We start from the raw sequence: 25,820 nt of genomic DNA on the forward strand, positions 1-25,820 counted from the left end.
TCATCGCTACTCGTACTCAGCAATTATGAATTTATGGAATATGAATACTTATCCACCTCACCTTTTATCAGTAGTCCCCATCTCCTCGCACCACTCAAAAATGAATTGATAAGCATAACAGATGTAAGGTTTTGGAGACAATACTAGAATAACTCTAAGTATTCAAGCCATCTACAACACGATGACACTATGCAACATTGTTCGTCGTTGAGACTGAGATAAGGGGCAAAAATAATGTATCAACCCAGACACGGAAAGGAAAAAAGAACGAGATGCCCACTACTGGAATCGAACCAGTGATCTCATCATGTCGTCGGTCATGGGCTGAGAAACTCACGATCCTATTACTAGTGATGCGCTTTACCACTAAGCCAAGCGGGCTTGCTCCAATTAGCTGTGAGTGGCAATATTTTATTGAGTACTATAGAGTGTGTGTGCGTGTGCAGCGACACGAGAGCAGTATACTTTGATTGCACGATGTGACTCTAGTCAAAAAGTCGGTCAAAAATGGTGGCAGGGTTTAAACTAACGAGCCATACGGAACGGAGGGTGGTGTGGCTTATTATGGCTGAGCCACCCCAAGCCCACTACGAAGCACCACCCACAGCACTTGCAGACATTAGGGCACACCACACAAGGGCGGAAATTCTGAACTCCCTGAACTTTTTTTTGCTCCGCTAAATGCCAAAAAGTCGTCCATTCCGCTACTTCACTTCCCGAACGCAACACGCCCAGTCAACACCCATCGTCACGTTCGACTAACCACAGCAAAAATGACCAAGCACTTGGCCTCCGGTACGTTGAATTGCTGCCAATTGATCTGCGATGGCTGGATTCGCAGTTGCTGACCTCGTGGTGTTTCTCCAGGCACCGCCAGCTCTCGACGCAAGTCGAGAAAGGCTCACTTCTCCGCTCCCTCTTCGGTGCGCCGCAACATCATGAGCGCTTCTCTGTCCAAGGAGCTCCGTGAGAAGTACAACGTACGTCGAATTCCCGATTTTGCTTCGGCCCAATCGCAACAATCATGCTGACCTATCTTCTGCAGGTCCGCAGCATCCCCGTTCGCAAGGACGACGAGGTCACCATCGTCCGTGGCGGTGCCAAGGGCCGTGAGGGCAAGGTCACCTCGGTCTACCGTCTCAAGTACGTGATCCACATCGACCGCGTCACCCGCGAGAAGGTCTCCGGCCAGTCCGTTCCTCTGGGCATCCACCCCTCCAACTGCGTCATCACCAAGCTCTTGACAAGGACCGTGAGGACATCCTGGAGCGCATCAAGATCGGCCGTGAGCTCCGCAAGAAGCAGCAGTCTTAGACGTCGTTCGTCTACTGTTAGCTCCCGCAGCAGCTGCTACGACCACTCTTCTGTTTCGTTCTACTACAATCACGAGACCAGCCGGATTATTACGACTACAAGGAATGACCCGCTTGTGGGGATGAAGCAGCGTTTTGTTGCGTTGCCAACATTTTCGATGGGCATGGCATTCACGAGGTACAAAGGGAAAAGGATACCACCGGCGTCTGCGGAACGGACAACTCGGCTCCTCGGCTCCCAAAAAGGTTACTGGAAGCGACTCGAGGAGATAGGGTTTGGCTTTGGCTTGGGTTTTCCAGCGTTTAGATGCCACAACCACTACGACAAAAAAGAGAAACATTTACACACACAATGGCCATTTCACTCGCTTCTGCCATAGCTTGTGAAATGCTCCATGGGAGGTTCAATCCCGAAGCCTGCTTCATCGCTCGCTTGCTTGTCATTGACCTTGTGACTCGACTTGACTTGACTGGCTTCTTATCATACCTGCTTCACCTAGCTTCTACATCTGAAAACCTCATTGGCCCAGGCATGAGATCTTCATTGATCCGAAACATGTTCCTGGGCTGGCTTTTGGTAAGTTGTCGTGACTTTCTCATTTCATGCTTGCTTGTTTTGATATGCATATACAACCGCTAGGATATCTCCGCGTTGACCAGTAAACCCATGGTCTTCGAGGTATACGACTGGCGAAGAGCAAACCAAAAGATGGGCAATCTATGAATCATGCTCCATCGCTCTCGCCTGCAGACTTTTTGTTAGACTTCGTGTCAATGAGGCTGGAAGTTTGATGGTGAGGCACATTATCATATAATCTCCTTTGAGGTGCTGTCGCTCCATGAGGGAGAGCTCTAGAATATAACTTTTTATTTCAACTTCTGCCTTCCGCTACGGTGTGTCTCATGTTATGATTGGAGGGCAGTTTGTTCAATGGCTGAGAGAACATCGTCTTAGTACTCTGCCAAGGTGACGTGCGTCTGTCTTAACCATCGTGAGCCTCGTTGTGATTCACAACTTCCGACGGAAATAATCAAGTCATGTGGAAGAGCTAATCGAGCGAGACAAGAGCAAGTCCGACGTGTCATGGGCTAATATCGCCTTGCAATGCCTTTGTTCTTGCTTAGGATAACAGTGTGAGTCGCTTATGATATCGCCGCATCTTACATCGTTAAATCACGTGGGTAGAAATCAACAAACTTATTAGTTAAGGTATTCAGTGTTCTATCTCTGCATTTTTCATCCGCCGGGCGACTTGCTTAAGCCAGACCATCATCATATAGCTATGAAGTGAATTGCGTATCTCTATGAACTAGTGCTGAGTTTGCTGGGCTGGGTTGAGCTGAGCCTAATGCTCGATAATTGGCATATGGTGGTTTGCCATGCCTTTGCTCGTATAACCAGCTCAAGCACAAAGCTTTCCTCCTAGTCGTTCCGGACTGCTATCCTCGAGGGAAATGAATGCAACGCGGAAAAAACAAATGCTACGGCCTCTCATGAACCATGGGCCTTTGGTCATACAGATGAAGCTAATTGTACAAACGATGATGGTATATCCGATGAAACGTGGTTTCGCGTATGACCGCCGCCTTGTCAGGCCAGGTCCAAATCGAACGGCATCGTTGAAGTTGAAGTTGAGACTTCATGTCTCTTGCTCATGATAGAAATCGATAATCGATGAGTTGATGGATGTAGTCAAATCCACCTTTCCTCATTGCCAGCTGATGCCCCGTCTCTCGGCATCGCGGAGCATTCGCTGATGCAAGTCAGCAATGTCCTCCTGCTGCTTAAGAGTTGGCTGCTGGGGCGGTCGATTTTCTCCCACATTGTCGGCAGACATACCAAGAGGGTCCTGTTCAGCTTTGGGTAAAGCTGAACGTGCGGCATGGCCATTGGCATTGACAAAAGCGGGAGCGAGTGATGCTGTACCGTGGCTGGATAGAGGGGGGACGTAACCTATCGCAGTGGTCGAAGATACTGTGCTAGGTACAGCAACCCCGCTGGCTGTGCCCTTCTTCAGCATGGTGTGCCACAGGTCATTGCTGGATCTGTTACTAAGTCCGGTTAGCTCGTGTGAACACTTCAGAAAGATGAAGTACGATATATACCTTGACCGATCAAAATCAGAGTGACTGGGTGAGGGTGGTTTCAGATCATTGGTCGAAGCAGTGCACGACTTGGCGTCATTGTTGCCTTTGGCCCTGGGTGTCTGGAGGCAGTCCAACGGATCACGAGTTTCAGGGTTGATGATCGGGACAGCATGGCTGAGCTTGCCGGTGCCTTTGTCTCCGCCAGCCTGGAATGGATCGTTTGTGGTCTTCGGCTTCCCAAAGCCGAAATCCACCTCTGGACGGCCAGTCGGAAGCAATCCTCTGAGCCTGGGTCTGGAATCAGGAGATGTCTTCTTGGTCGGCGTCGGAGGATAAAAGTCTTTTCCGTCGAACTTAGGCAGGCCTGAACCTTTGATGGAGACTTGGCCCCAGTAGACGTGGCGGGCACGCTTCTCTTCTTCTGTGAGCTCTCGCGAGTACATGTAGTCGGTGCCATGAAGCTCTCCAACCAAATATGGCGCAGAGTAGCTATTGGGGCCCACGGCGTGTTGGCCAAGTCCAGCTTGCGAAGGAGCTCTTGCGCCAGCGACATAAGACCCAAAATCCTGCCAAGGGGTCTGCTGGGAGCGGAGGAGGGAGCTGCTTGACTCCAATTGCATGTCAGTATGCGAGGTTGCATTGCTGATACCAGTCGGCGTTCCAGTCGACACAGATGGAGTGTGCATGGCCTCAAAAGAAGTGGCAGTAGCTGGAGTCATGACGGGCAGGCTCTTCTTAGAGTCACCATCTTGGGTAGTTAGGCGTTTAACAAGGGCGCTCAAGGCAGCCGAGGTATCGTTACCCTTAGACGAGTTGATTCCAGCTGCTTGGCGTCGTTCCTTGACTGTGCGTGGGCGAATCTGATCCATGGACTGCGTGTGAGCTAACGTAGGATTACCAAGCCTGCTTGAATCGGCAGAGCTAGTCGGCACCTTAGGAACTGACACATCATCACTCTCCCGCATGCTCGACTCCCGTGGGGTGTCTGGCAAGGTGCAGCTGCTACTCCAGGGGCTGAGGCCTCGGTTGTGCTTTTGGTGTCGCTATCTCCGTGGCTGGTCTGTTCGAAGTGCATTTGCATACCAAAGTTATGCTCAAACTGACCAATCAGTCGACCAATGGTTCCAATCTGCTCCTTGGTCTTTTCCTCATCGATCTGGTGCTTGTTGTATTGCAGCTGGTCCTCATAGTACTTGAGCTGTGAGCGTAGCGAGCTAAGTTGGACCTTGGTGATCTCACTAGGCTTGATCGAAGTAATCGGAGGCTTGGCGCTAGAAGGGAATTGGCTCGAGGCCGATGGTCTTGGAGCTCCTTGACCTTGCGGAGTAACCTGCTCAGGAATTGTAGTATTGGCGGTCAGAGGCATACTGGCCTGAGTAGGCATAACGTGAGGGCTTGGCAGAGACGAGACTGAAGACGGCTGAGCAAACGATCCAACACGAGCAATCGCAGGGTGGCCAGGAAAGCCAGGAGAAAACAAAGGACTTGGCCCCATCGGATAGGCTTGGGAAGTCATGTTTCCAGAGCCCGGAGGAGGATAGACGAAGTGGTTGTTGTAGAAGAATGGCCTGCTTTGGTCAAACTGCTCTGGGGATGACAGCTTCAGCGGAGCTGGCTTCGGCTTCTTCGACTCTTGTCGGTTCTCAGGCCTAGGTACAGTTGTATGGTTCTCTGCTTGCTGAGGAGCTGGAGCTTGAGGCATAGCATGCTGAGATCCTCCAGCCATGGAGGATGTCTGCATGGGAGCAAAAGACATTGCATACGGAAAGCCCATACCGTTGGCCATTGGGTAAAATGGCATAGCGCCGGCCATGGGAGGATACATGGCGGGGAAGCCTGGGTACATAGGCGAAGCCATGGGAGGAGCCATAGCAGGCGGTGCAGTTTGGCAAGTTGCAGGATCAATCGTTGGCATCTGTTGATCGGATGGGTTGCTCTTGCCAATGTCGCTGGTGTCGTTCTCAGAATTGGGTATTTCCTTGTCCCATTTGGTTGTGGGGGACGCGGCAGATCGCGTGTTGGGTACAATGCGGCCGCCGGCTGTCACTCTAACATGAGTAGGGGAAACGACAGCCTTGAAGAAACGCTGAAAACCTTCACTCTGCTGTGCAGCCAGTCCACTCGGGGCAGACAAAGGCTCATGTGCAACGCGGTCGGGCTCATTGCGGCGTGTAGGCTTGAAATCCGATGTGGAATCCCCGTTTGAGACTGTAGGACGCGGAGCCTTTCGACCCTGGAACAAGACCTGGTCCTCACTGTCGGTGGAAGACGCCTCCTCCTTGACCTTCTTGGGGCGACGTGGCATGGTGACGTTGGAATTGTCACCTGGAGCGTTGTTAAGCCTGAAGCCTGTGACAATGTCGGCTATTACAGTTAGCAAGGCTGCCAAGGGTATGAATGAAATGTGCCAGTTTTCCTTTTCTTTTTGGGGACAACAAAAGATGCAAAGATGTTTGGGGGAAGAATAGGATGGCGAATAGACAGAGTTGAACGCAGGGTGAGAGATATGTAAGTGTGCGCTGCAAGTGAACAATTGGCAGAAATTGGGAAATGGGAAAGAACATCCAGCTGATATGAGGATCACAATCAGGACAGAAGCTCGCAAATCCGCCCAAAATGTGAACTTGATACAAAATCAAGAGTTGGATGGGAGCAGAAGTATTTGGGGCCCAAACATAATGCCTTCGGGGTGGAAAAGACAGCCCAAGCTGTGATCCTCATAACCACCCAAACTAACGGCTGACAAGCACAGCTGCATTTGATTTACTTACCAAGATCCGGGTTTTGGCTCACTCGACTTAGGATTTCCTTGCAAGGCTTTTTAGCTCGTAGATCGAGCAATTCGCTCGCTTTGTACTTTCGAGAGGCCATAGGTCGATCCAGATAGGCGAAGAGGTGATAGCCGCGTTGTTTGTTGGAACCACGCCAGTGGACAAGCGTGGGATACGACTGGTCGCCAGAAGGATTGAGACAGTAGCAATCAGAGATGACCTGGAGAGCAGCCCAGAGTTGGGCAGACGGTCTATAACTGTTAGTAATGAGTCTCTGGGCTTCCAATTGTGACAAGATAAAGGTGGGTATGTTTTCAGGGAAAAAGTATTCAAGGGTATCCAGCTGCGAACTGTGTCTGATCTTGACGTGATGGCAGCGGCCGTGGTTCCTTAGGAAGAACTTGAGTTCTAGGAGCTGAGGAGCAGTCAAGCAGACATCTTCAGTTTGGTCTGTCTCGAGCCGCTTGTAGAGCTTTTTGATAAGTGCCCTGCGAGGAGCCATGATTGACCACGAGCGCCTTTTATCTTGTTGCCGTGTTCCCAACTACCCGCGAGCAAGTGGATGATGAAGCGTGCAAAGGTGAGGATGTAGCTGAAAGGGATCGCCGAGAGAGACCGCCGAATGAGAAGCGAGGGCTTGGAGCGAGATGGGATGGAAAGCGCCCAGTGCATTGAATACATTGTGTGAAGCGTGGCAAGGGGCAAGGGGCATGGTTCCGGGCTGGGACCATCGCCGAGGTCAGACTTACCAAAAACGAGAGTATATGGCGATCCGGTAGCGAATGGTAGACATACAAGATCTTCCAATTATCCGAGGCTCGGTCTACGAAGGCGACGAGTGTGCAAAATTGAGAGAAGAGAGAGAGGTAGACGAAGTTGGGTATTTTGGTTGTAAGGCGGAGATGGGAGTGAGAGAAGATGGCCGTGATGGAAGGGTATTGAGAGATGAGACGGGATGACCACGCAGCCAAAGGAGCAGCTCCTTCAAATGCTCTTACCACTCACTGACGGGAAGTGAACTTCACTGTCCAAAGTGCTTTCCAAAGGCTGGGTGGATAAGTGGGAAGAGCTGGGACGACGTTGACGACCAGAGTGCAGGAGCGTCCCAATGCGCGTGACAGGTACCAACTGTGGAATGGCTTGCTTCTGTCTCTATTTTCTCGGGAAAGAACAATGAATTGATCCAAGTGCAAATTCTCATGTTTTTGTCCCAAGATAATGACTAGATTGGCCTCTTGTCACTCCTACTAACCACCAAGTTCTCTTTCTACGATGCGTAATATGTAGGGTACTAACGAAGGTGTCGTGGCGTGTGTGCCCGAACAAGAGCCACGACTGGCCTGATTCCGACCTGCAGATTCCTTATGGCAAGTGCAAAATTGGCTACGTGCCAATGAGCACTCACCAATCTCCAATATACTTACGGCAACTTACTTGGTACGGCGGCAGCTTCGGACTTTTCTTTCCAATTACTCTCGAACTCGATCCGTGGGTGACCCCTACCCCCTTCCCTCCAAGTGTAGCCATGAAGAAGACTAGGTTCAATGTCTGTTTCTTGAACTCCAAACTATATCTACTACAGGTACCCCCTGAAAACCTCAGCAGAATCAACCACGCTGGTCTCAAGCGGGATCCAGTCCTGTCCCGTCATCTCAACCGCCTTGCTAGCATTGAGCCACAACTCCCCCTCGTACGGCCCATATCCCTTGGCATACCCCTTTCCGGGGTTACCCTTCCACAGCTGGACCCCCTCCCACTCCTTCTTGCCAGCCGTATACTTGGCCAGGATATCCGCGATCGCCTGTCCGCCGGCCCGGCTGCCCGAGCAAAGGATTCTCTCCCCGTCGGCCGCGTCCGGGCGGAGCGCGGCCCAGACCAGCACGCGCGCCACGTCGCGGACATCCACGACGGACTGGTATATGTACAGGGGCTGGGGCTCGATGCCGGAGACGACTTGCCAGATAGGGCTAATGCTCAGTGCGATTTGCTCCTTGGTCGGCCAGGGGACGACGGGGGTCCGAAGAAGTAGCTGTTTAGGTATCAGTATGAATATATATGTAGCTAGTATGTTTGAACTGTTCTAGTCCTTCGTTTTATATGCTGATACATGCACACGCCAACGCAGATATACACATCAATCACCACTCGAAGATGGAAATCGTGACCATACCAGCAGCAAGAACACAGGAAATAAGGGATATGGGATAGGGGGTGAGAAAACGACGCACCTAGCCTGCACAGCGGTCACACTGAATTTGGGCTTTTTCTCTTCACGAAACCGCCAGACCAACTTCTCCGAGGCTGTCTTGGCCGCGCAATAAGCATTGAACACGCCAGCGTCAGCCCCCTTTTCCTGCACCTCTCGCTCCGCCGTCGTGTTCCAGTCCGTCTCGTCGTGGCGGCGCGGTTCGGGGTCGACCTCGAACATGGCAGCCGTGGACGACATATAAACAAGCGACTTCAGTTGCTCTCCACCGTGCGCCAGAGCCGAGTCTAGGATCTCCTGTGTGCTGCTCGTGGCCTTGCGCACGACCTCAGGCGCGGGGGTCTCGAATATTTCTCCTACGGGCGACGCGAGATGCAAGACGGCGTGGCACCCCGCCACAGCATGGTCGAAGGCGCCCGATACCGTCACGTCGGGCACCTCGACTACCTCGATGCGGTCTTCGGAGTAGCCCATCTTGACCAAGGCGTCTTTGACCTCGTTGCCTGCGGCAAGGCGGCGGACGGTGCCTCGCACGTCGTAGCCGGCCTTCAGTACGGCTTCGGCAGTCCTACCGGCCAAGTAGCCATTTAAGCCTGTGATTAAGATCTTGGGAGCCATGTACAGTAGTAGCTTGCGATGATGTAGTTATTTCTTAATTCAAGCAAAACCTTTGGTGGTGATAAGGGGTAAACCGGGTGTTCTTGTAAGGATATTAGTTCTGGGGCTGGCCATCTGAATATGTGAACACATATATTCAATGCAGCAGTCACCTATTCGTGGAACTTCTTGAAATATCGTGCCACAGGGAAGATAATTTGTCAGCTTCAGATTACAAATGTATATCTTGGCACGCGTGGCCCAGTCAGGCTAAGACAGTGCTTGATGGCCTGAAGGAATTGATAGGAGCTTGGCCACTACGGTCCCGCAAGTACGTAGGACATGGAGAAATATCTGAATCGCTGCCCTCTTACATATGTTCAGTGAGGCAACGAAAGATAACCCTGGGGACAGCTAACCTGCTAATGTGGAAGACACCGCGGAGATATTTATACGCGTCTTTCATACGTATCAGTCCCTTTCATCGCAGATTCAATAGATGGCGATTGTAGCGCAGCTATGCTTGTGTACAATAGGCACAGCTATGGCCGTGACTGATAGCAACCGGGCAGACATGTTCACATTGAGGCTCAACATACATTCATATTTATAGACCCAGATGTCGGATTCTGTGACGGGACGCTATGTGGCGGAGAATTTCTAGCTATAAAATGATACCAGCTCTTACTTTTCACAACTGAGAAATACCAGAGACCTAGATCCGAGGAGCAGCCGTTGTGTTTTGGAGATAGAAAATGAAAACACCAGGGTTTCTCGTTGCAGTGTGGGTTTGGGACACATGTAAGAGGCGATAAACCCGTGCCAGCCTTCTCAGCGTCCAGGCAAAATGACCACTCCTGCTTTGCAGCCGGCCAACTCTCACTCTGACGATGTAATAGACTTACATGTTGCCCCGTGCGCTGCGTTATAGTTATTCACGTTGATAATCCAGAGCGTGTCTAGTGCAGGCAGGCTGCCACTGCATTGCCCTGGGGCCTCATGCCACCTACTCTGCATCGTGTCGCCGCAGGCCATGCGCTTTTTGATATTTTCATTTGCTTTTCGGTACGTGCCGAATTCTGAACTGCAGCAGGATGACCGGTGTGTGCATGTATTCTACCGGTGCACGTTCGCGGCAGGCCGACATGGTCCTGATATGCATGGGCCTTATTAAAGTGCATGAGCGATACGTAGTATTCCAAAATGCCTAAAGATGAAATGGATATGTGATTGGAAGTAGGAAGTGAACGATAAACATGTACGGTATTTCTGCATGCAACATAGCGTAACACTCATACCCGCGCCGCAGGTGGCTTGCCATGAAAACGAGGGGCCATAATGCCTACATGATGCACGGTCGATCCTGACGTTCGTCGTATGAGACCTATTTTCGTGAAGAGCGTTGATATCCCAATTCCTTGAACCCCCGAAATAAATGCACCCAGTGACTTCTAGTACCGCTGTTATTAGTTGAGGACGCGGGGCTGTGGCTGCAGGGGCAGTCCCAGCTTACTTGTGGAAATAATTGATACTGATATCATTAAGACAATATCCAAAGCAGAAATTCGAAGAAAGTCGTTGACGCTCCGTGGACAGACGTTCACCGACCGTACTCAATCGGCCGAAACAACAGTGCGGCCGTTCGGGCCCGGTCCAGGATGCGGGGTCGGGGGCTCCGGTTGAGGCGGTGGGTTAGGCCTATGTTGATTGTTGAAGTCCCGAGCCTGTGTCAGAATTCCGTGGGCTCCGGCGGATAGCCCAAAGCGCTGCGCAGGAAGATCCACGTTGGACCTGTCGAACATGATAACGTGAATATGCTTGGTTGCTTGAGTTAAGAAATTCAAAATAATGGTTGCGGTAAAAGGTTGATGTGTAAGCAGTTGAAGTTTCAATGATTCTAGAGAGAATGTGACAGTTTGATGGATAGTTGAAAGACTGAACCTTCGACGCCCTAAAAGCACTTCTCCTCACTGGGTATTTGTATGCAGTGCATTTGGGGGCAAGACGACGATGCCCAAGCAATTCATACCCGATGGGTAAAGTTTGAGAGGCCCGAGCAAGCCGGTACACCAAGCCACTGTATGAGACGCTCCCCGCGTTACATGGCGAGACTGGCGAGAGTGGCATGGTGGTGTAGGGGCGAGGTTATCCTATGGGCCCGCGTGTTGAACATCCCACGGTGGTGATCTCTATGAAACGTGCTCTACACGGTCTAATCCCCCAGTTGTGAGAGAGGTGCCGGTTTGGTAGAAGTGGCGACATGTTGTCGTCGGTGAAGTCTTCCTCGGGGACTATTCGCCGGGGCCATGACGCTCCGCTCGTCTAGCTGGTGATTCATACAGTCGTAACAGTGTTTCCTGGGGTGCTATGCCATTGGGTTTCCGAGAGACGTTAATGTTATAAGAAGCAAGGATGTCCGGAAAGTGGTGCCACTGCCATACTTATTCGGAGATGTAAGTCTTGCATGCAAAGCAATCAGAAGGTCGGGAATTGTCTGCCAAATGTAACGTACGAACCGCCATGCAGGATCCCGTTATGCGCGTATGCCATGCTGGCCTATCATCCGACGACCGGTATCCGATACCTCGAGTGACAGGGGTGCTGGCGACCGAGGAGGCGATGAGAGACATGGGCAGAAACATGGGGTGTCATCTGACAGGTTGTCGATATTGGATGGCACACCTCCTGGGCGGGCCTAGTTTTTTCGGGGAAAGAGTGGCATTTGGCTTCAACTCGGACCGTGGGGACGAGAACCAATGAAACCATGGTGCATGTATGGATTCCTGCAAGAGTAATTGTCGTTGTCCAACCGAGTGATATATCAATCCGAGCCGCATTGGGTTCTTTGGGTAAGTTAGGCACATCTACGGCCTATAATCGATGCAGGACAGTCCACGGCATGTCTCGAACCAAAGTTTCTCGCTTTAACGGCGGTAATAGTTTGCGGCGCTATCCTTCGATGCCACTCGTGCTCGAACAGGGCGATGGTCCAGATACCCGACCATTGCTAGCCGGCACAGCGTAGATAGGGCCATTCATAGCAGCAACACCTAATTGCCAGCCTGCCCAGCCCTGTTGGGAATTACCCGAAATGAAAGTGATATGTGTTTTCAGGTCTGGTTTCAGAGATCGGACTCGTTGGTGGTTCTACCAGGCCTGTGGTTTGTCTGGTTTACATGACCCGTAAAATGTAGAGTAGCAATCGAGGATACGAGGTGACGATCTGAGCAAATCGAGTCCCACAAAGGGAATCCTTCTCGAACGCTTCTCGGACTTAACGAACCTCGAATGCATGTAAGCGCGGCTCATCACATTACCTTGCAAGTTATAGTAGGGGATCAAGTCAGTGCAATGTAGGTACAAAGTATAAACCTCTGACGTAAGACTGCTGCAGCAGTTGTATTTCAGGCTGTCTTTCCAAAGTGGGAAATCTGAGCATCTGTGATAGGTCCGTCTCTGCTTGCAGCCAAAAGATATCAAAGATAAGAAGACTGACTCTCAGCTCCTCCCTTTGCCGTGGCTATTCTTCCTCTCCTCCAGCAGTTCTCACTAACCCTCATGAACCCCGCAGTGTTACCCCACAACAGCTGTCTTAAAGGCTCACGTATTGCCGAGAGATGAGGAAGCGAGGAAACTAGATAGAAATGCCATGCCTCTGCGAGGGAAGAAGAGCGCCAAGGGCGGTTGGTCGACGCATGTGACATGCCATACTGCAGCGACGGACGTACTATAGTAATCAGCTTGAGAAAACAATCTGTTCCCCTGACTAATTCCCAAGATTCTTTCCCACTTGAAACTTCACCCTTCATTCAGACGAGGATCATCTCTTTCTCTGAAACAGACAGTACACTGACGACCAACGACGCCCGTGTTAGCTTCCCACCGAATACATTGGTTGTCAAATAATTACCTCACCATGGCTCCTCTCAAACCCCATTGGAAGCAGCCCTCTCACCCTGACATTCAAGAGGTCATCATCAACGAGCATGAATTCACCTCCAAGAGCCTGTCTAAGGTCTCGCTGCCGGCATTCGGCTTGTACGCTAAGATGTCGTTCCCGCCTTGCACACGGGTAAATGGGGATGAGCCAACCTATGCTACAGTGCAATACGGAAAAGATGAACATCTAGATCTGAATAGTGACCTTTTGTATATCAACCATTCCTGCGAACCGTCGCTGGTCAGTCCCTACCCTATCCAAGCTGGACCAGTAGCCATATACGTCATTTTGGCGAACAAAAGCATGTCTAACGCCTGGTAGATCTTCGACACTGCCAATTTGCAGATCATCGCAGGACCAAATGGAATCCAGGCCGGAGAGGAACTGACCGTTGGTTGACCCTACAGAGAATATGTGTACCCGATCAGGAAAACATGGACTTACTTTGCTCTAGTTCTTCTACCCATCCACTGAGTGGGAAATGGCTCAACCATTCGACTGCCTCTGCGGCAAGCCGACATGCCGCGGCCGTATCGGCGGAGCTCGCGATATGACTAAGAAGCAGCTGGAAGGCCTGTGGATCAACGGGCACATACGAGAGCTCCTGGAGGAAAAAGCAGCAGGAGACGCAGAGCAGTCGGAGAATGGCAGCGCCAAGTCTACGCCAACTAGAGATGCCCAATCTGACACCACTGCTCTCGCCTTGGAGGATGCCCTCAAACATGCCCATAAGGTTGTCGAGGCTGCACGGAACGCTCTGCAGTCTTATATCGAGACAGCCACACCGAAGCAGAACCTGAACTCGGCACCCAAGCTTGAGAATGGGGGAAGTGCCCAGGCCACCATGGCCCCTGGATTGCCCAGAAGAGGGCCAACATCTCGCGAGCTCAGCGGCGAGATGGGTGGTGACACGATTGCTGCTTAGGCCAGATTCGGTAACTGGCCTTATCCGGTGTCATGCCTCGTCCAATTGGTCATCGCTGCGTGGTTCTGCCTTTGACATGCCAATTCAACATTGGCATACTTTTCATTTCAACCCCTGATACTTAGACATCTCATAACCCGAGTCTGTAGGTCTAAATGGCTAGTTTTGAGAAAGATACATATACATACATACACACACACATGCACTAATCCTGACACATTGTGGGGGTTTGCGTGAATTGGCCAGAGCGCTGTCCGAGTAGTCTGCGCCAAGGAATTTGTAGCATACTAGGCTTGCCGGCTTGCCTGCCAGGTCACCCACTGCCATTGACTGGCCCTGCCGGCGCATTGCATGGAGATGGAGATAGGGTAGATCGGACGAACTTAAGTTATCTGGGTTGGACGGCATTTCAGCATCACCAACGAGCCCCAAAAAGGGGGGTGGTCTTTTCTCTGAAGCGGGCGGGCATTTTATCTTGACTTTACTTGACCATTTATCACTTAGCCAAATATACAGGACAACGGGGGAAAAGGCTCGTCTAGTTTTCAGTTTCCAACTTCTTTCACTCCTTCGATCCTCCCACCCCCAAATCAAAGACCCTTCGTTTGAGTTGAGCATCTTAGCGGCTGTCCGCTGCTACCTAGGTTTTCTGCCCGAGCTACAATACTTTTCGAATCGAGCCCATCAGAGGCATATAACTTCCCCAATAGCCCACTTGCCCTTGGGCGATTTCAACGCCAATCCGTCCACTGTTCAGTAGCAACCAGCATCCAGGATGCCGCCGCGGCGCGTCCCCCTCCTTCTCGTGTCCATTGGCATCTTCGCCCTGTTCACCTTGTTCTTTACCCTGCCCAGCGCAGTTCCGACGGGGCCGAGCCTCTCCAAGTCCATTGCTGAGCACAAGCCCTCGATACCCAAGATCCCGAATCTGCACGACTTCAAAGACACCCTCTCGACGAGTCTCCTCAAGCCATTCAAGCCCGCCGTCCACCCACCCGTGCAGGCCAACTCGACCGATGGCGAGAGTTCGTGGTATTCGAACTGGAACTGGCTGAGGCCTTTCTCTTCCACCATCACGCTCGATGAAAACCGCTCGCTGCTCCCGCCGCTGAAGGAACGACCTCGGATTTACTGCTACTACGACACCACAATTTCGAGGGAGAAGGAAACGAAGGAGGCCGAGAGCGCGCTCCTGTTGACATGGCGACGAGCCTGGTGGGCGCAAGGCTTCAAGCCAATTATCATCGGTGCTGGAGAAGCCATGGCCAATCCCCTGTACGATGAACTGCAAAGAAAAGAGGTTGAGCCCAAGTTCAAGACCAACATGATGCGTTGGTTGGCCTGGGAGAACATGGGCGGAGGCATGTTGTCGGACTACCTGACTCTCCCCATGGGCGCTCGAGAGGAGCCCTTGCTGAATTATTTGCGGAGAGGTGAATATCCCGAATTGACGAGATGGGAAGGCTTCGGGAACGGTTTATACGCTGGCCCCAAGGCCAAGATTACGGATGCGGTCACTAAGGCGCTTCGAAGCCCCGAGAAGAAAAACGCCAAGGACCTGATCGATGCGGCGCCAAACGATGCTTTCAAAATTGACAAATCCCACGATGGCCTGGCCTACTATGCTCCCGGTGTCATTGATGAGAAATACCCCAAGGTCGCAGCGGAGATTAGGCAGAACCGCGCCGCAGGTTTGAAGCTCCTGAACGCCTTGGTAAACTCGCATCTTCACAGCACATGGCAGGACCTTCACCCCTTAGGTCTCTCCGTGCTCAAGCCTCTGCCCACCCACACGACCCATATGATTGCGCCCGCCCTCGCTCTGGCGGATTGGCTTTCTCAGTGCGGCGACACGCCGGAGCCTTCCTCTTGCCCGCCGAACCTGCCCAAGTGCTCCCCTTGCGTCGCTTCTCAGCCTATGAAGCTTTCCACGCCTTCCAGATATCGCAACACCTCTGGTCTTTATCACATCGGTACGGTGCCGCATCCGTTCACTTTGGCGATCCTCGATTCCATGAAGAACGAAATCGATGTAGCCTGGATTCGCCGCGAGATGGGTCGGGACAAGTGGCTGTACGAGTTGACCAAGGAGTATCTTGGCGTACCGCTTGGCGGACGCGGTCGCATCCTCAAGTTCAAAGAGGCCGTGGCCGATGAGTACGCCACTGCCCACTCAGTCTGGCTGACAGCCGAGCACGAGACGCTGCCGCACGACCTGGACTGGTACTTTGGCTTCTCTATCCCCATCAACGGTATCGACAAGGGCACTGCCGAGACCCCCGTACCCGGCCCGGAGAGGAGGCCCAAGCCTGTCCACGATGCCGATGACGGCCCGGAGCCCAAGGAGGACGAGCTCAAGCAGGAGCCCGAGCTCCTGAAGCGGGCGCGCGACATGGGCCAGAGCAAGCTCGAGAAGGATGTTGTTGTTCGCAACGCCATCGAGGCCTGGAACCTCGCCGACCACGAAGCCTGGAAGTTTGCTCGGGCGCTCCTGGCCCGCACCCGCGTCGAGCGCCTCAAGTGGGAAGAGGAAGAGAGTAAGTACGCCGAGGGTGCTGGCAGTGACCACGAGAGGAAACGAACGCCATGGAACCGCTGGCTGGAATGAAGGAACTAGAAAGAAGAAAAGAAAAAGAAAACAACGGATCGAAGTGATGGCCATGATACACACAAGTTTTTGAATATCTATACACCTACAACAGCACGGCTAGGAGCGAGAGAAATGTACACCACAACTCCCCTAAAGGGCTATGGAGGTTATTTGCTTATTTTCACGGTGTAAACGGGAACGAGCATAGCTTATCAGCCTTTGGTGGGGATCCTCATGTAGAACCGGATCGGCAGTCAGTTGCCTACACATGTACTAGAAATGACTGATGAAACTATACCTTACACAATGGGCTCCTGTCACTGCCACCGTGTCGCAATAACGCATGGGGCACGACGGTCTTGCTTCGCTTTGTTATAGCGGAACCATGAATGGCAAGGTTTCATTTCACTACGAGCTTTTGAAGCGAGCAGACTTGTCTTCCATATCTTGTCTATTCATACAACACTTGAAACAAACAAGCAATGCTTCCTACATTAGACTGTACATGCCGCCATTCCGCCTGAAGCGCACCATGGGGTATCTTATCAACCGCTTCTCTGCGACGGCAAACGCCCATCCACATATTCTTGTTGTCCTACCTAGCACCATCGAAACAATCCTCCTCTAGAAACCTCTTGCCAGCCCAAGGTGTCCTTTCATCATCAAACACTCCCATGACGCCAAATCGTAAAACGTAAGATCTCACACACCACCTGTTGGTAAGCTCTCCCACGTGAGAAGCTGCTTGCCTGCTTGTTTTGCCGCGTGATGCTTTACTTCCGGATGACCTTGAGCAGAGACGTGACGCGCGACTTCTTGCTCAACCCAACGCGGTAGCCTATCTTGCCCGGTTGTTGCTGCAAGGGCGTCGCGGGGTTAGGTTTGGTAGCAGAAGCTGCAGGCATTGCGGGTTTCTTCGTGCTGCTGCTGTCTGGTTCACTAGCTTCCGTTGCTGCTGCCGCTGCCAAGGCTGGGGATTGTAGTTTGGTGTTGCGGTCAACTTCTCTAAGAGGAGAAGCACTCTTACGGGCAGTAACGGTAGCAGCAGTCTCTTCGTCGGCTTTGGATAGCTTGGGACGTTTGGCACCTTTCTTCCTTCCCCTCTTCACCGGCTCGTCCTCTTCGTCCTCATACTCGTCCTCGTCTGAGGGCGGTACATCACTCAATGAGGAAGAGTCCCTTGTTGATGGTTTGGCGGCAGTAGCCTTCGGAGGGAAATCCTCTTCCGTGGCTAGTGGGTCTGCCGTACTCGGGAGGGTATTCTGCTCAGTCCTTATGGATGAAGGCTCAGGGGCCTTCTTTGCGGGGGTGTCGGATTTCCGCGGTCGGCCTCTCTTCTTCTTGGGCTTCTCTACGGGCGTATAGTCACCGTCAGCAGCAGCAGACTCCGCTGCCGCTGGCTCCGTCTCCGTTGCGCCTGGTTCGACCCCGAGCGATGTGCTTTGCGCCTGAGCTAGCTCATCGCCGGTGTCCAGAGGTGGCGGCGGCGGCTGCTTTTTCTTGCGGCCTCGCTTCTTTGGCTGGGGCATTTCTGGAGCTTTCGCGTCTGCGGTTTCTTGAATAACCCTCCTGGCGGCCTCTGTTTGAGGCTGGTGAGGATCTTGCGTTGGCGGTAGATCTTGCATTACGTCATCGTTCGTAGCGGTGCACCCCTCGGCCGCTCGGGCGTCGTTGCCCACGTTAGCACCACCACCATTAGATCTCCGGCGGCTGGGCCGCGGCTTGTAGACCTCCCGATGAAAACCCACATCCTCGGAGTCCCACCCGTCGTCCCCGGCTAGCTCGTCATCGTCATCCGCTGAGCGCTTGGCGGCTTTCTGTTTCCTTTTCGGGGACGGAGACTGTCCGATCGGCTGGACGCCCTCCTCGTCCACTCGGGTCAATTGTCTCGGTAATTTTGGCGGGTTTCCAGTCGATGATGGTCGCTGTCGCCTTTTACCATGAGCCGAAGTAATGATATCTGGGGATGAGGTCAACTGGAACACATATGTCAGTTTGCGCGGCCCCAGTGAAATCCATAGTGATCTTGAGCTTACGTCGACGATATCTGTCGCGATTTCTGCCGCGATTTCTGGGCCTTCTTCATTGTCTTCGAACCCCATAGGCTCGCCATCTTCGTCTACGAGGGCAGGCTGCGCCAGTTCCCACGGTGGTCTTGGGCCTGACGATGCATACCTGCTTGGTGTCGAATACGCAACAGTAGTCGCGCAGCTCGACTTGGGTTTCGAGGCCGGTGGAGGCGCCATTGAGTAGTCGGGTGCCATCAGATCTTCGCCACCACGGCCGCTATTATCGTCTGACGAAGAGACGCGGACCGTCCTGTACTGTTCCTTCTGGCTGGCGGTCAAGCTGCTCGGTGCGATGTAGAACTTTCCCGTGTCCGGAATTATGGACTCGTCGGATGCGATTTCCACCATCTTCCCTTTCTTCGTAGTAGGCAGGCGGTCCGACGAGCTCTGTGCGACCTCCGCCCTCTCAAGCTCATCACTCTCTGCGTAGAAATCTGGCACCGACGCCGCCGCTTTTGAGGCGCTTCCCGGCCTCTTCCTCTTCCCGTACGTTTTGGTCGCACTGCCGCCGCCGGTCCTGGCAGACTTATTGACACGTGCCTCATCTCCGCTAGAGGGCACATCCCACTCGTCCTTGCCATCGCTCTTGCGCGGCGTCGTAATCTCGCTCGCGCTGCTCACCTGCTTTCCGGACAGAGTAGTAACCACACCAGTAGCAGTGTTCTTCTGTTTCGCCTTGTTGGCCAGCTTCACGGCGGGGCTCGTGACGTCCGTGGCCGACGACACGTTGGACGATTTGGCAGCTGCCTGGCCCCCGTCTTGGGTGGGAGCGACACGTTATCTCCGCTGCTGCTTGTGCTCGCCTTCTGACTCATACGAACAATATTCTCTATGAGTTGGGGACGCTGCTGGTGCTGAGGCTGGTTTTGCTCCTGTGCCAGAAGTCTGTGCTCGTTGTGTATGTTTTCGAAGTAAGCGGTGTCAGTTGAGCCAGACATAGGCTGCTGCTGCTGCTGCTGTTGATCATATTCACGATTGTGAAGCAGCGCATCGCCAATCTGGTGCACCGGGCTCAATGGTTCCATCTCAGGTGCCTCGGCCTCGGCATCGAGATCATAGCGATGGACAGGCGCCGGCGCGGTGGGACCCGGCTTCAGAGGGCTGTTGTCGAAGTCATCCTCTTCCTCGTCGGAATCCGCAATGACCCGGCGCGTGGCCATCTTTCTCTCATACACACAAGAACAATACTCTCTCAATCTTCTATGGAAGTGTAAGTATTACTTCTGTCATGCATACCGAAAATGTAATGAAGTACATAGGAAGCTCAGTTGAGGTTAGCGCGTCTGCAACGGTACTCGTGGACGCGACTGGGAGTGTGCGATTAACGCGTTGGCGGGCTTCTGCTAAAGTGGCTTTACCGCCCCACATGGAACATCTCCAGTGAATTATTCATTACCTAAGCAAATCACTTTCAACAACTCCGTAGACAGGATGGACTTCATCTAATGGTTGCCCAATGCTGGTTTCAATTGTACTGTATGTAGAACTCGGCTTTCTATGCATTACGACCCAAATATACAACAAAAACGTGTCACTTCTCCCCTCTAAGACTTTGTTCAGTGTGATCATGCTCGTCATGCTCGTCGTCAGCCCCTGACCCGTCGCTTTTTAGCGACACTAGGGGCGTCGTCACCGCCTGCCAGCTCATCTTCTTCTTCGCCCGCAGTGGCCTCGCCCCCGACCGCGCTCACACTGCGGCTCAGCGGCGGGATATTGACCGGCTGTGCGTTGCGCTCGACTTCGCTGCGCAGGTCGCCCAGAAGCTTGTCCACTTCCATAAACATGTTGCGCGTCTGCTTTACGATGCCGTTCTCGTCCACTTCGTAACCCAGAACGCCCTCCTCATCGTCCGAATCGTCTTCACCGCCATCGCCGCCGCGCTTCTTAACAAACTCGGGTCCAAAACCGCGATCGGGGTCCGGCGCGTACATTGTGGCATTCGCGAACATGTGAACCAGCTCACGCTCCAGCTGGGCGATGTTGATGATTCCCCGCGGCGGGACCAGGTCCGCCGAAGTGGGCAGCCAGACATTCATGGCACTCAGGTCAATATCCGACTGCGTCTTCTCAACGCTCTGTGCGTGCCTCTGGCCCTGGTGTACGGCCGCCCGGATCTTTTTCAAATCCATTGGCTGCAGTACAATCTCGCCATAGCCTGGCGCATCGCGAGCTTTGACGGGACCCGCGAACATGTTCGCATGTTTGTGGCTTGTAACTTGTTCCAAAGCTTGAGCGCTTACCCTGTGGAAGGAACGAGTCCACAGCACATGCGTGGGTGGTTCCGTAGATATTGCCTCCTCGGGAGACTCTTCTCGCTTGCGTTTGGTGCTCCTGGGGATCCCAAGTCCGCCTTCGCCAGCCAGGTCGTCAAATGATCTCGGAGTCGCTTCCTCATTCTTAATGGCACGTGCAGGGGTATCTTGATCATCTGTAGTATCCTGTGAAATATGTGCGCTTTGCGAAAGCCTACTCTTCGGCCTAGACACTGCTGTGTCAATCTTCTGCATTCCCTTGCGTGGGTCCTTCTTCCCAGAGTGTTGGGAGGACTTGGGCAGTTGCGTGTGCTGACTGGGCGGGCTGAGTGGCTCATAGCTTGGGCTGGGTACATCAAAATACCCTGTCATCTCCATACGAGGAGTGGCGGGAGTCGGTGTTGAGGTCCACTTGGTTCCATGACCTCTAACCACGTGTGACATTAGCTGAGACCCGGATGGTGTATGCACAGGCGTGTGTACAACCGAGGGCGTCTGTGAGGTAGATACTCCCAACGGGGGTCTGGTTTGCTGCGGAGTGTGTTGCTGAGCCGGCTCTGGGCGGATTTGTACATGTCCGGGATAAGGGGGACCACGAGGTTTTGAAGAGGCGTCCGTCTGCTGTGGCACCGGAGTTGAAGGTGCCGGTGGTGCGGGTGATTGATATTGTTTGGGCGGCGGATGTGGTTGATGTGGTACTTGAGGGCGTTGACTCGTTGGCAAAATCACACTTGGAGCACGGACAGGGGTCGAGATCTGCTGAGCCGCCGGCTGGGGAGGTCGGACTGCTTGGTGGGCTGGATATTGATAGGCTTGCGTCTGGGCAAAGTGCGGCGCGGCACTCGGGGCCACCGAAGCAGGAGGACCAGCCGTAGGAATAACTGGTCCAGAACGGTGCTGCGGCGGTTGCTGTCCAGACCCATCCGGGGTTGCATTAAGGGGTAAGGAACCCAAGGATGGCGGCAGCTGGCCTGCGTGTTGCGGCGGCACCAGTACAGATTGAGGAGCTTGCGTCGTGCCCGGAGTGGGAGTCCGGACGGGTTGAGGTGGTTGGGTGACTGGCTGAGGAGCCTGCCGGTTTGCAACATAATTTTGTGGGTATTGATGTTGTTGCTGTTGCTGCTGTTGTTGTTGCTGCTGCTGCTGCTGGGGCGGTGGCGGCGGCTGCCCGGATTGTGTCTGCACAGGATAGGGAGGCTGTCTTAGGTTCTGCTGGGGAGTATAAGGCGGTCGAGGTGATGGAACTGGAGTCTGATGTTGAGGCTTATATGGAGGCTCCCACTGCAGAGTACTCGGGGTTTGTGGTTGAGGGGAAGGTCTGGGCCGGGGTCCTGGAGTCTGAGTCCTAGGCAAGCTCTCAGGGCGTTGGAGGTTCCCATCAGCAAAATGTGGCTGCGGTGAAACAGAAGCCTGTGGATGTCCATACGCTTGAGCAGCCTGAGGATGTTGGAGGCCAGACGATGCGGCGCTTGGAGGTCTTGGAGGTTCACTAGGTCTGCTAATAGGAATAGTCTGCCTCACTTCACTCGGAGGCCGCGCCGTAGGCGGAAGTGTAGGCGTGGTTGGCTGTGTAGCCCTCCGGTCCTGAGGCAGTGGAGACTGTGAGATTGGCGTTGAAACCACCGGCTTGTGGATGCCAGTATTCTGCTGTGGTAATTGTGGTGGTGTAGGCACCGGGATCGGTGTCTGGGTTATCTGGCCATTCGGTTTGAGCGGTTTGGTGGTCTTCGGCTCTTCGGCTGGGGGCGCAGGTGTTCCATTCGTTGCAGGAGGAGCCTTGCGCTCTGGTTGCACGGTCTGCTGGGCCTGCTGAGTTGCGGTTTTGGCTTTCTCTTTCTTCTCCAGCTCCGCGACCTCGCGCTGCAGGTTCAAGATTTTTTCCTCATCCTCCTGTATTTCCCGAATCATCTGCTGCCTATATCGCTCATTAAGTCTGGCAAGCAATACCGGGACGAGCTTGTCGGCTTGTTCGCGGGCGTCCTTGAGTGTTGGCAGCAGGGGGCTGGATAGCTTGCGCTTCTTAGACACCGGCGACAGGCTGCCCGTGTTTCCTGTCGCATTCCCATTCGCGGTTGCAATCTGTCCCCCGGCCGGCGCCGAAGCCGCTTGCGGCATCTCATCCCGCATGAGCTGAAGCGCATGCTCCTGGAGAGACTCGGGGTCCAGCCTCCCAGCAGCATAGCGTTCTTGCTCGCATATTAAATTATTGTGCTTGAGCTCATCCGAAATGCGATTGAAGACGTCGTCGGCAAGGCCGTGTTTGCGAAGCAATTGGAAAAGAAACAGCGACTCGAGGTTGGTGAATGCCGTCGAATTCATGCCCCAGTATCCGCCTCGGCCGTGGTCGAGGGGACCGTCGCGTCGCGTGAGAGGGTAAATCGGCGCCAGGATCTGGTGGGTGTCACGGTTAGAAGACAAGGCTGACGGAGGGTTTTGGGGCGCGAGGCGCTCAATTCCATCGGAATCACATACTGAAAGATGGTAATGATGTTTTCCAGTGTCTATTAAGACTGCGCCGATGAGTCGCAGTTGGATTATGCGACGTGCAAGCCTCTTGGGGATGGATTCGTTGGCGATGGCCTCGTGCTTGCTGTTTCGACGATTGTCCAGAAGTCACGTGATGCTTGACTTTGAATGTACAGTGTGTAGAGTGGAAAGGATATGGACGGCAGATTGGGTGGTGTTGAGCGGTGTTGAGTGGGTGCCCCGTGTTCGGTGGCTAGTTGGTTGCTGTTCGGCCATTGGGGGTTGCTCGCTCCGCTAGAAAAAGTCCGTCAGCCTCTAATTTCTGGACGCGGCCTTGGTGGCTTAACTGCAATCGATGGCCTGACCTGAGCCAATCCAAATGCTGTTTACCTACCGCTCTGCCAGAGACAGTTCTCTTTCGTCAAAATCATAATTAACATATTCTCCAAGATCAGTTCATGCTCAAAGCTGCTTCATGTGTCTGCTCAAATCTTCAGCCAGCAACATGATAGCACAGCCACCGACCAAAAGACCGTTGTGATACCTGTATATCCGTCTAAAGGCCGGTGCCTGCCGCATCATCTTAAGACAATGGTATTAACGATACCACATCAACACAAATAGCCGGCTGTTTTCTTCTGGACAGTGGCGGTATGCGTGCCGATGGTTCATGTCAGGCAGCACTACCCAGATATTTCAAATTGGCTTCTAGAAGAATTTCCACAGGCACGACAACCTTCCACCGAGGAAGTGTATGCGCCGTAAATTCGTACATCGTGAAAGGCAATCGCGAGACCCTGCATGTCGAGGACCGTGGCGGTTCATGGCTAGGTATATAGCTACTATGTCCGCTGTAATTGATGAGCACGCAGCTCGGTCGAATCAGACCAAGGTATAGCGACGGCTGGATGAACATACCAAATGCCTATGCCATCTCAACCCAACCGAATACGGAGCTTTCGGGCATGTAAACTTTACACCGCGTCGTCCTACTATTTCGAGCCACTTTTGCGACCTTCGCAGCCTCGGTTTCAGTCATGAGGATCTCTTGACGTTGCTCCCATTGACTCGTCATGGGGGCGTTGGCCTTGGTACTTTAGCGAGGGCTGAGGGCACCCCAAAGTTTATCGAGTCAAGTCACGCTGCGCTGGGAGCAAAGCACGGGGAGGGAGCGGACTGATCCTAGCCCGCATCTTAACAAACGATGAAGAACTCATTTGGGAAGACGACGGGTTAGACGGCGGCTGAATTACTAGGTAGTATCCATGACCCTCATTGGAACCAAAGTATACTGAAATAGGTTCATCATATACTCTCGAACCTGGTCTAATTGGTCTCTGGGAGCGAGGAATATGTCGCCATGATAATTAACCTACACACAAGATGGATATACCGGGGTCAAGCTCTTGTACGTATAGTGGACGAGTAAATTGAGTAAGCCGTATGGTTGATGTTACAGGGACCGGAGTTGTCGGTACGGATCAGGAACAAATATGTACGCAATATAACCTAGACAACGAAACCCGTGGATGAGTCTCCGGATGACACTCACCAGTTATTGATGTCATCGGCCCCGTGTTGGGTCGGAAGAGGGGTGTGTGATGGTGCGTAGGGTGTGCACATGCCCTCCTGATGGCATTTGACCAGAAGCCTCCGTGGATGCACAGCTCAGCTCGCCTGCTGGTCTGATGCATGCCTTCCGCAATCTCGTCCCACGAACTGGTGCAGTGTGCGGTGCAACGTCAAAGTCCACGCTGCGTTTTATCATATGTACTTGCATGGGCGGGCAGGCATGGTTTTGAATCATGACGATGATCTTAGGGATATATGGATAGGTCGGCACGGTGGCACGGTTGGGGGAGATTGTTGATGGATCTCGTCTAATAAGCTCTCAGAGGCAGAATGTGGATGTTGGTTCACCGATTCCTCAAGGCCCAGGAATGGTGGTGTACGGGATCGCAAATTGTCATGTCGGGTTATGCAGGCAGAATGCAGGTATCGTGTTGAACGTTGGGGCTGGGCTGTGTAAATGAGAAGAGCGAACTGCAAGGGCAAGCTTTGCAACAAAGGTTGCAACTGCAGGCGGCATAAGAATAGAAGGGACAACTGTAATTAAAGCCGGCTTCATGCGGTTTATGCGACACCAAGCTGTCTTTCCCTCCAGTAGGCATGTTCTGGCATGCCTAATGCAGTCGATGATCCCTTGGATATAGCTTCCCAACCCCACTGCTAATGTGCCCCGTAGCCCCCCTAGTTTGAGAAGCCCTGCAGAAAATAAGATACTACACTAGAAGCATTGAGAAGACGAAAGGAACAGGAAACGACCTTCATTTCACAGGTTCGTAACAGGCCAGGCTGGAGGTAATAGTTGCATGCACGTCAAATCATCCGTTCATCAGATCCATGGAACGGAAACCTTTGTCTCCAACGGCGTGGCATGGAATGGCATACCATGGCATAGCACGTAGCGTGGCATTGAGAGGGCGCAGGACGGAGGATGATCAAGGTATTTAGGTATTTGCAATACCCAAAACACCATCAATGCATACCCGTCGATACGTATTGACTTTATCTGGCATGGAAGTCCACTTAAGCTACGGCAG

The 25,820-nt window shown here is 52.9% G+C and overlaps 8 protein-coding genes across 8 annotated transcripts; 3 read left to right on the forward strand and 5 right to left on the reverse strand.

Annotated features, from left to right (window-relative positions):
* Positions 1-773: 773 nt before the first annotated feature.
* PG998_009188 (60S ribosomal protein uL24) lies at positions 774-1,422 on the forward strand (the record flags this gene model as incomplete). Its single annotated transcript, XM_066876004.1, has 4 exons — positions 774-795; positions 868-980; positions 1,046-1,285; positions 1,396-1,422. The coding sequence occupies 4 exons, from the start codon at positions 774-776 to the stop codon at positions 1,420-1,422; spliced, it is 402 nt and encodes a 133-aa protein (XP_066728160.1).
* Positions 1,423-3,022: 1,600 nt separating this feature from the next.
* On the reverse strand, positions 3,023-6,674 carry PG998_009189 (uncharacterized protein; the record flags this gene model as incomplete). The annotated part of the gene is made up of 4 exons (XM_066876005.1): positions 3,023-3,365; positions 3,420-4,284; positions 4,347-5,765; positions 6,173-6,674. The coding sequence occupies 4 exons, from the start codon at positions 6,672-6,674 to the stop codon at positions 3,023-3,025; spliced, it is 3,129 nt and encodes a 1,042-aa protein (XP_066728161.1).
* A 1,074-nt stretch (positions 6,675-7,748) lies between these two features.
* PG998_009190 (nad dependent epimerase) lies at positions 7,749-8,996 on the reverse strand (the record flags this gene model as incomplete). Its single annotated transcript, XM_066876006.1, has 2 exons — positions 7,749-8,201; positions 8,397-8,996. 2 exons carry the CDS (start codon positions 8,994-8,996, stop codon positions 7,749-7,751), a joined length of 1,053 nt encoding a protein of 350 aa, XP_066728162.1.
* A 1,592-nt stretch (positions 8,997-10,588) lies between these two features.
* Positions 10,589-10,777, reverse strand: PG998_009191 (uncharacterized protein; the record flags this gene model as incomplete). Its single annotated transcript, XM_066876007.1, has 1 exon — positions 10,589-10,777. The coding sequence occupies one exon, from the start codon at positions 10,775-10,777 to the stop codon at positions 10,589-10,591; it is 189 nt and encodes a 62-aa protein (XP_066728163.1).
* A 2,114-nt stretch (positions 10,778-12,891) lies between these two features.
* Positions 12,892-13,840, forward strand: PG998_009192 (Histone-lysine N-methyltransferase ash1; the record flags this gene model as incomplete). The annotated part of the gene is made up of 3 exons (XM_066876008.1): positions 12,892-13,185; positions 13,237-13,305; positions 13,370-13,840. The coding sequence occupies 3 exons, from the start codon at positions 12,892-12,894 to the stop codon at positions 13,838-13,840; spliced, it is 834 nt and encodes a 277-aa protein (XP_066728164.1).
* Positions 13,841-14,615: 775 nt separating this feature from the next.
* On the forward strand, positions 14,616-16,448 carry PG998_009193 (uncharacterized protein; the record flags this gene model as incomplete). Its single annotated transcript, XM_066876009.1, has 1 exon — positions 14,616-16,448. One exon carries the CDS (start codon positions 14,616-14,618, stop codon positions 16,446-16,448), a length of 1,833 nt encoding a protein of 610 aa, XP_066728165.1.
* A 755-nt stretch (positions 16,449-17,203) lies between these two features.
* Positions 17,204-19,659, reverse strand: PG998_009194 (uncharacterized protein; the record flags this gene model as incomplete). The annotated part of the gene is made up of 2 exons (XM_066876010.1): positions 17,204-19,257; positions 19,317-19,659. 2 exons carry the CDS (start codon positions 19,657-19,659, stop codon positions 17,204-17,206), a joined length of 2,397 nt encoding a protein of 798 aa, XP_066728166.1.
* Positions 19,660-20,085: 426 nt separating this feature from the next.
* Positions 20,086-23,070, reverse strand: PG998_009195 (uncharacterized protein; the record flags this gene model as incomplete). The annotated part of the gene is made up of 1 exon (XM_066876011.1): positions 20,086-23,070. The coding sequence occupies one exon, from the start codon at positions 23,068-23,070 to the stop codon at positions 20,086-20,088; it is 2,985 nt and encodes a 994-aa protein (XP_066728167.1).
* Positions 23,071-25,820: the final 2,750 nt, after the last annotated feature.

Source organism: Apiospora kogelbergensis (assembly GCF_038363985.1).
Source record: "Apiospora kogelbergensis strain CBS 113332 chromosome Unknown utg000006l_segment0_segment0, whole genome shotgun sequence".
NCBI classification, from domain to species: Eukaryota; Fungi; Ascomycota; class Sordariomycetes; order Amphisphaeriales; family Apiosporaceae; genus Apiospora; species Apiospora kogelbergensis.